At 39.2% G+C, this 9,266-nt stretch overlaps 1 protein-coding gene across 8 annotated transcripts in view; it reads left to right on the forward strand.

Annotated features, from left to right (window-relative positions):
* TNIP3 (TNFAIP3 interacting protein 3) overlaps nucleotides 1-9,266 on the forward strand; it is a 109,897-nt gene that overhangs the window by 78,793 nt on the left and 21,838 nt on the right. For 2 of the 8 annotated variants that reach the window (XM_073237099.1, XM_073237103.1), the window contains 4 exons: nucleotides 789-839; nucleotides 1,740-1,835; nucleotides 4,663-4,723; nucleotides 5,320-6,169. In XM_073237099.1, the coding sequence (XP_073093200.1) occupies nucleotides 789-839; nucleotides 1,740-1,835; nucleotides 4,663-4,723; nucleotides 5,320-5,534 (423 nt within the window). In that variant the 3' untranslated portion in view covers nucleotides 5,535-6,169. Of the gene's footprint in view, nucleotides 1-788; nucleotides 840-1,739; nucleotides 1,836-4,376; nucleotides 4,508-4,662; nucleotides 4,724-5,319; nucleotides 6,173-9,266 lie in introns of those variants that run through there. The other 6 variants (XM_073237101.1, XM_073237102.1, XR_012131600.1 and 3 more) reach the window with 5 other exon arrangements.

The raw sequence follows: 9,266 nt of genomic DNA on the forward strand, positions 1-9,266 counted from the left end.
ATAATGCTAAAGGGGAAGACCAAGGAAGGAGAGAACAATTCCGATAGGTGATACTTGGGAAAGTATCATCCAGCAGGGGACAACTGGTCATATGGCGTATGGGGATGTGCGACATGAGGTGTTGGGAGGACAGCAGCATGGTGAGAGTCAAAGGAAAACAAGCTTTCTCTAGAAGTGTCCTCAGATGTTGAGGAATTCCAGGCAGGGAGTCCTCCTAGGTGCTAGGTAGATGACTGTGCTGGATGAGGTTGGGCCTTAACCAATGGGAAGCCGTGAAGTGTAGCAGTTACTCAGCGTCTCACGTCCCAGAGTCCTCATCTGTAGAATGGGGTTAATATTAAGTATCACATAGGGCCACTGGAAAGAGCCAGAGTTGTTTTATATGAAGCACTTAGATCAGGTGAGGCATGTATTAAGTACATGAACAGCTTCTAAATTTTATTGTGGAAGCCTTCAATAAGCAGTGGAAGCTGTTTCTGCATTCATATCTATGTCTATATCTCCATCTCCATCTATATCTAAATATATAAACCTAAAAGTAAACCTCTACTGGCCCCAACAAACTGGAATAACAATTTAAAAATCTCTAATTTTCCAAACTTCATTTGGTAATTTCAAAGTAGAACCACTGCATGTCTGGAAAATCCAAAATTTGACTGTTCTCATACTGCTGTTGGTGCTTCACCCCTTGGGCTTCTGAGCAGGTCACTGGCAGCTGGGTCAAGATTAGCTTTGGAACTAACCATCTGAGCTCTTTTTGATAAACAAATGCCTTTGTTTGTATGTAGATAAAAACCTGTCAGATGGAGAAAGAAAAACTAGAAAAGCAATTAAAACAGGTACGTTGGTCCTTACCCAAATTCACCAACTTTATTGTCATGGTTGAAACAGTAGCTTTAAGTTTTACCCACACATTTATTTCCAAGTAGCAGCTCCTCATGGTCCTAATTAAAGATATAGTCAAGCTCTGTCTGCTACAGATGGCCTGGAACAACCCATAGTCTTCATTCTCAACTACAATGTCCATGCATAGATGATGCTTAAGTACCACCAAAGCATTTAAACCCTAAAAGTCATACAAAACACATGCTTTCCAGAATGTAGTACCATTAGTACATGCCTTAGTGCATGTTCATGCTCATGGAGATTTCTTCATAGACCCACAAACACCTGGAAATACATTTCCTTGATATTTCTTGCAGTTGCTTACCCACTTTTAGTGGAAAACTACCTCAAAGGCCTGTGCCTCTTTTGAGGAAATAGAAATCTTCTTGGGTTCCGAAGCAGCATTCTACCCCATTGGTTCCCTTGTAGCCTTAAGGAACAAATATTGTTTCTCTTAATTCCTGATTTTCTCTCCATACTTTAGCTATGCAGTAGGAGTCTCTGGGAGCAATTTAAGAAAACTTATTTTATGTCTTAACTGCTGGTTCTTTTTAAGCAAGAACCCTCCATGAAGATAATTCAGAAACATAAAGTTAACTGTACTTTTCAAGTATTTCTAATTTTTTCAAAATGGAAAAATAATTATAATTTCACCTTAAGTAAAATTTGGCCTCTGAGCCTCATCTGTAGTGGTCCAGAGTCTACAGTGATATGTCTACTATTTTGAGTTACAATTATTCCAGATTTAGGCTAAACTCTATGATTTAAACCAAATCTTGTGGTTTATAAAGCAAGAGTCAGTATGACTCCAACTTCACCCACTTCCAGTGAACTGACAGCATTGTTCTCCTCAGATGTATTTCCCAACCTGTAACTGTGACCTGGGATTCCTGCAGGATCCACATGTACCAGCAGGCCCTGGGACTGTGCAGGATCTCCAGAAGCACCCTGTAAGTAAGAACTCTCACATCAACAAATAAGTGCTTATATTCTCTAATAAGTGCTAATACTCTCTTTTGGTAGAAATTTATCTGTCTTTGGAATTTTGGCACATAATATTGTCTACAGAAAGAGCCTCTACTTTATCTCAGCCTCTAACTTGCAGGGTTACAGAGGTTAATGTAAAGTATAATTATCTTTAGGACTTTGTATCCATAGGACATATAGATATGAATAAATTAACTGAAAGTTATCAAATTGAGCTATAATCCAATGAATGAATATAAAACATTTTATATGGGTCAGTTTTAATAGCATACCTGACCCTACCAACAAGATATTTTCGTTTATCAAGAAAACCAAAATGAATACAGAAAAACAGTCTGGGAGATGTCTTTTTCATCTGTAAACTTCTGTTGAACTGCTATGGAAATTGGTACATCTGTGCAAAATGGTTTTTGACATTTTCCAATTGAAAGGATATTCTTAAAGGATCTAAGAAAACGTGACCCACTTAAATTGTTCTCTATGGAGTGTCTACCCAGGCAAAATGAAATGAGCAGTGGAGCAATTATTTGTGAGTAGAATTGATTTGGACAGTCAACCTGAATAAGTCCGACCCGAAGCTCCCTTCCTCCTTCCTCATAGCAGTATTCCACCCACCCTTCTCCATGCTCTGGACTCCTGTCTCTCCTATTTTGCCTATGCAGACAGAATCTTTATAAAGAAAAAAAATTGGCATTTTTCTGCATTTTGGATTTGCTCAGACAACTCCCCTCCCCCTTAGTCTTCATTAACTGTGTGTCTAATCATGGAAAGAATCTGAGGTATTAACTGGGATTTCCTAGGAGACCACTATGGAGAGCATGATTCTCTTGGTTGCATGAAATTTCTCATACTTTTATATTTAAGGGTAACTCAAAGCCCTTTTCCCACGGGAGGAGATAATGACTCTTTGGATAGCAGAAGGATATCAGAATTTAATGAGCATCTCTTATGTGACCCTGGTGGGATTCAGCACACTACCGAGAGTTTGTTTCTTTTTGTGTTGTTGTCGCTTGCTAAGTGTATTTGCTCTCCCTCCCTCATTTCCTTTTCTTCTTATCTGTTTGCTCACTTCACTGTCTTCACCAGATATATTTCTAGGAATCTCCAACACAACTATCATTCCTTAATGTTTTTTTTGTTTTTTTAGCATGTAGAAGTAAATTAACATCATGGAAAACATAAAGAGATGAAACTTACTTAGGCATTAGCTCTTACAGGTTAGGGAATTCTAGAAATAGTCTTGTGAAAGGTTAATTATAAAACCAGTGCGTCGTTCAAGTTTATCTAAAAATAAAAATATTATTTTAGGTAGACATTCACCTTCTATAAAAGCCCAACTGATTCCCCAATCAGTTACAAGAGGTAAGGTGGTCCAGATCATGTGAAAGTATCACCAAATAAAGGTCTGTTTGAATAAAGATTCCAAGCCATGTATTACAGCCTACACTTTCAAGCAGTATTCAGTTAAATAAAATCTCAGTGTAACAGTAGAATTTACAAAAACTCCCCGAATTCATTTTAAAATAATATTTCATGTTTCATGTTTATTTCTAAGGCCAAATGAAAGCACAAAAATATTATTATATTTTTTAAACTACAGTATATTCCCCCCTTCTGGCAGCTCTCCTGGAATATAAAACTGAGGCTCACATCACTTACCCTCTGTGTTACTTGAGACATCTAAAAATAAAGGAGGAGATAAACAACAGAGGTGATCTCATTTCTTTTTTGAGCTTTTTCATGGACCGAAGGGAGCCAAGAGCCTAGGTGTCTGTATGGGGAAGCATTGGGCCAGCCTCCACCACCTGCAGCAAGTCCGAGGGTCTGGGCAGGTAGCTGGCCTTCGGGCTGTCCTGGGACAGTCTGGCAGCCCTAGAACGCTCCCTGTCAGCTCCATGTTGGAGAAGTTTCCCCTAGTTATTTCAGGAGTTAAGTGATTAATAGAACAAAAGGTCTATATTTTCTGTGTACTGCGGAGAAATGGGAGGCAGGGGTTAGCATTTGGAGCAGGAAGACGAACCAATCTCATGGGCAGAGAAAGCTACGATTGCCCTGTTCCAAGTAGTTGAATACAAAGACACTGGACTTGAAATATGTTGAAATTTAGGTCCCTAGTTTATGATTTATTCAGTGCAGCTTGTTTGACACATTCCCTGATGATCAATATCTAGCAGTTTTTAACTGGGGTAAACCTAGGAGAAAATCCCAGGTGGGAAACCACATCTCATCTCCTCTTACTGCCTCTCTAGTCTAAACTATCTGAGCAATTTCCAGAATAATTTCTGCCGAGGAACAGGACAAAGGGAAAAATCTGCCCTACTTCACCATCCCAAGCCTCTCTAAGCCAAGTCCCCACCACAAGAGAATCTTAAGCTTGTCATTTTTTTCCTGATCTTCCTGTTGCCTCCTGTGTGAGGGTTTTAGAGAGTATTTGTTGATGGTAAAGTGCTTTGTTTTATTTATGGGCTATAGTAAGTTTTACTAAAGTGTTTATACTTCTGCAGATATCCAAAACACATCTGTTGCAAAAAGAAAAGAAAAAAAAAGAAAACATGCCTCAACCCCAAAGTAGTAGAAACTCTGGCCAAACATAGAGTGGATTTGGGACAGGGAGATGGTAGTAGTGATGAGTGAGGTAAGAGATGCGTGAGATTGGCAACAGGTTTGGATAGAATCTACTTGTGTGTTGCCTGCGCGATAAAAGCCACATCATATAATTATATTTTTAATGCACCACTATGTTTTGTTTGAAGTCATCTTGCTGTAATAATGTTTTATTGTTCCATACAGCCTGATTGTCAATGGTACGCTCCTGACCAGTTTCCGCCAGATGTGCAGCACAAGGCGAATGGTAAGACCACAGCTGTATTGAGCATTCTTTCATGTTTACATTTTAATGGGATCTTTTGGGGATGTTTACTCAATGTACATTCATTTGTACTTGGGGAGGGCCTACTATTTAGTTGTGTTGCATACACAACTGTAATTTGATGCACCTGGGGTTAAACTGAACAACTTAAGAAAAAGAAAATGTTCGAATGCAGAAACACATGAATCTCAGTTCTGGCTTCTGTCACTCTTCCAGTTTCAGAGTTAGTATTCCATGTGGGACTAGAAATGAAAACTTCAAGTAGAGCTGTACTGTAACAACAACAATAAAGCTTTGTGATTTGACTACAAAGGACAGATGCACATCCACTTTTCCAGGTTGAGTTTGCTAGACAGATGTTTTAAATGTCCCTGGCAGACAGACAGAGGAAACCAAAGGCTCAGAACTGTTTTCCCTGATGACTAAATATCAGACTCCAGGTTTAGGCCAAGGTTGCCCAGAAACACCCACCTTTAAGTGTGCTGGGAGGTGCTAAAAAGTCACCTATAAAGTACTGACAACTAAGAGGACTCTTACCTAATGTTGCTTTGTTGTGCCATTCTCCTCCTCCTTTCCAGAACCTGCTATACTTTCTACTGCTGGTTTTTGTGGTCTCATGAGGCCACCCAGGAGTGGGCTGTATAAACTGGGCTATCATCAGAATCCCACTTCTGTTCTCATCACATGGAATCAAAAGTCAGCAGTGTCTGCTAAATGCTTAAAATCTCATATGATAAACACCTGTGAGTTGTTAATTTCCAGAGATTTGATCTATCTAGAAACACTGAAATGAGTCATATTCCAATTTCAGACCATACTTGAAATTTAATCTTGTTTCATTTGTATTTGAGATAATCAAATTTAGTTTTAATATAAGTCCATTATGGAGTGGAAGTAGGAAGCCAGGGAAACCACATAGTTTTGAAGCTTGCAAACTTCATAAGTTTGAGGGGCTCTTTATGGTAGTTTATATAAATGGAGCCTCCTAGAGTTGTGCAGTGTACAACCTAGACAGCTATACCCAGCAGCAATGAGAGTGGCAAAGGTCATAGCTTACCCAGCAGCATAGAGAAAAGAGAGAGAACTCTATAATTTATCAGAAAATTTTTGGACTTTCTTTTTTCTTTTCTTTCTACTACAAATATAACCATTTGTTTTAATGAAGTTGTTGTTTGTCAGGCTTAATGGAGTTTTATGAAAAAGGCATATTATTAACCATCATGATTGTTGCATAATGTCTGTGCTTTTTAAATCCACTATTGTCTAAAAGCTTAATTGCCACCCAATTACAGCTTTCCATTTTGTATTATATTGGTCTGGAATGAATATTTTTTTCTCTTGTTAGTAACAATATGTTTTAATTTTTTAAATATATGTTTTTATTTTCTGATTTATTACCATATGTATTGTTATTGTAATAATAAAAGGCTATATAATTAATTCCCCTTTAGACTTTATTTTATGATCTCTAGTCTCTGTTTCCCTTAACTGGATATTAGATCCCTTCCTCCTCTATCAATATCGAACCCAAGAACAACAGAATGGGTCCTGCTCTCCACCAATATTTTTCTCTCCTCTCCATTAATATTTTGCTCTTAGAAATGCAGTAGCTGTGTAGATAAGTAGCCTGGGTAATTAGGGTTGTTGAGTCATACTTGTGGGAGTCATCTGAAATTCACCCTGCTCTAGGCTGATGCAGACTTCCTGTGCACACCTTGTGTTTTCATTTCTCAGCCTCACCATGAGAGATACATGAATATCATGATTCAAATGTATCTTGAGCCAAGCTATTGCAAGTAGATCCAGGAAAGATTTTGAAAAGACAGTTTATCAACAGTGTGGCTCATAATCCTGATGTCCAATATCTCCTTTTCCTCCGTTCTCAACATGAGTAGTCACACCTCAGGAACCATGCCATTATTTGTGATTAGTGATTTGCATGGCTATTTCTTCCGATGTGTTATAAGACCTTGGATAACAGGCATAAGTCAACTTCTCTTGGCCCTCTTACACCCTTTCAATAGTGTGTGGTTTGTGGCTTCCATCTGGGGCAGGAAGTGAGGTCCCCTTTTCTGTGAGGTCTTCTCTCCTTTGCCAGGTGTAGGTGGTCTGCTCTGCAGTCTTCAGGTTGTTTTCAGGGTGAGTTGTATTTGCTGTAGTTGCTTCTTTAATGTGTGTGTGTGGGGGGGTGAAGGGTTCCGCCTTGCCTTCCAACCCCTAGCCTGGAGGCAAACCCAGGCTCACTAGAGCAGAGAATTTGGGGGTCTGTGGGTGGATAACAGGAGCTTGTTCTAGAGGAAAGCCTCATACTATGGGGTGGGTGGGGGGAGGGAGAGTGAGTGGTTGGAAGAGAGCCCGAGCAGGGTCCTCTGAAGAGTGGAATCCCAAGGAAGGGCTCCCTGGCCAGGGATTAAGGTCTGTAGGTATAGAGTACCACATCAAACAGTCTCTAGGTCAGCTCGTTTCCAACTTAGCTCTCAGTGATTATTTTAGAGTGCTTTGCGGTCACATTGAAAATCAACTCTACTTTCAAAAACTAAAGACTTAAATAGAGGTTTTCAAGGTATTTGAGATTTTCTTGCTTTCTCTCTGTATGGCATTAAAAGTGGCATTGCTGTACACTGGAGTCCACAGATGTTAATGGGTTACAGTTCCTACTTAGAAACGTGATTTTACAAAGAATATTTTAATCTCTTTTCATCTGTTATCAGAATGGGATGCAAAGGACTTCTGTGCTTCAAAAACAATTATTATGGCATAGCAGAGTTAGTGTGACCTTAAAAACATAATATTTGTTTCTTTCTTTGTGAAATGTCAAAAGACTATGTTTTCTGAGTGTATTGCATGACATTCACTTCTGTACCTTCCAAATTTTTCATAGGGTACAGAGCTGAACTTTGTCTAATGAGCTGGAACTCAATTCTTAACATATTTGGAAAGACATGAAATGTAGACATCTGAGATTGTGTTGTGAGCAGACATAATTATTTCTCTACATATAGAAAATAAAAGCCCCACTCTTACAATAGGCCTTTACTAATGTCTGGTAATAGCTAATTAGCTGCATACTGACTGAAATAGTTTCCTAGGGCTACCATATCAAAGTACCATAAAGTAGGCAGCTTAAATCAGCAGAAATTTATTCTCGCATGGTTCCGGAGGCTAGGAGTCTGAAATCATGGTGTCGGGAGGCCATGCTCCCTCTCTGCCTCTAGGGGAGGAAACTTCCTTGTCGCTTCCAGCCTCTTGTAGCCCCAGATGTTCCTTGGCTTGTGGCAGCTTAACTGTCAGCCCTGCCTCCATCTCCACCTGGCTGTCTTCCCTCTGTCTGGGTCTGTGTCCAAATTTTCCTCTTATTATAAGGGCACCATCATAGTGGATTAGGCTAATCCAGTATAATCTTTTATTTACCTGGTTATGTCTGCAAAGACCCTATTTCCAAATCAGATTATATTCACATGTACCAAGGGTTAAGACTGAAACATGGCTTTTGGGACAGATACAATTCAACACCTAACACTAACTAATACGCCAGAAACTATTTCAGGTGCTTTCTGTATATTATCTCATTAAAACCTTATAGCAACTCTATTAAACTAGATGGTGGTTGGCCTTGTTTTACAAGTGTGGAAACTGGGGAACAGAGGGATAATGTACTTTTATACAGCTAGGACCCAGCAAGGACATAAACAAGCCCAGGCAGTCCAGCTCCAAAACCCACATTATAACTATTAAGCAGCATGGACTACCCCATGTTATGCCTGAGTACAATATACTGGCAGTGCAGTTTGGATGTGTTCATTCTAATGGCCCAGTCTTGAAAGCCAGAATCTTTATTTTTCAGTTTGTCTTTTTATAAATGTCTTTATATCCAAATATTACAGATAATTTTGCATTGGTAGAATGGCTGGAATCATTAGTTTTTTTTTCCTGTTTCTGGTAGTAGATGGTAAATATATTCCTATTAAAATATAGATTTTAGAAGCAAAGACTAAACACTCTAATGAGTATTCTATGCAGATAAATATATACTGGTATATATTTATAAATATGATAAAGCAAGCCTAGTTGAGAAAAATACACACAGTAAGTCTAGACTAGTCATTATTCCACCAGGTAAATAAAATTGCAGTAAATCTCTTAAATGGAAGATAAAAATCTATAATGAAGGTGTATATCATTACATTGCATCCCAACTGGGAAGAACATCTTCTTTCCTAGGTTTTCTTACTGTTTATGCCTAAGCAGCCACATTTTAAGAGGTTCATGAGCATGTACAGAACAGAATTCCCTCTCCCTTCTCAGTACCGTCTGAATTCAGGTTCAGCTGATCCTTGATGTGAAGTCTAGACATGACCGCTGTTACCAGCATCTCTGGGTCCTAGTCAGATCACTTTGGCATCATGCCACTTAGCCGTCATGAACATAAAAGCATGGAGTGTAACAGATACCACTACTGAGCGGTCAGGCCCACAGTGGGCTGTGGAGTGCTTTGCCACCCAGTAAGACGAGGCCAGCTTTTGTC

This window comes from Manis javanica, chromosome 5, assembly GCF_040802235.1.
Source record: "Manis javanica isolate MJ-LG chromosome 5, MJ_LKY, whole genome shotgun sequence".
Taxonomy (NCBI): Eukaryota; Metazoa; Chordata; class Mammalia; order Pholidota; family Manidae; genus Manis; species Manis javanica.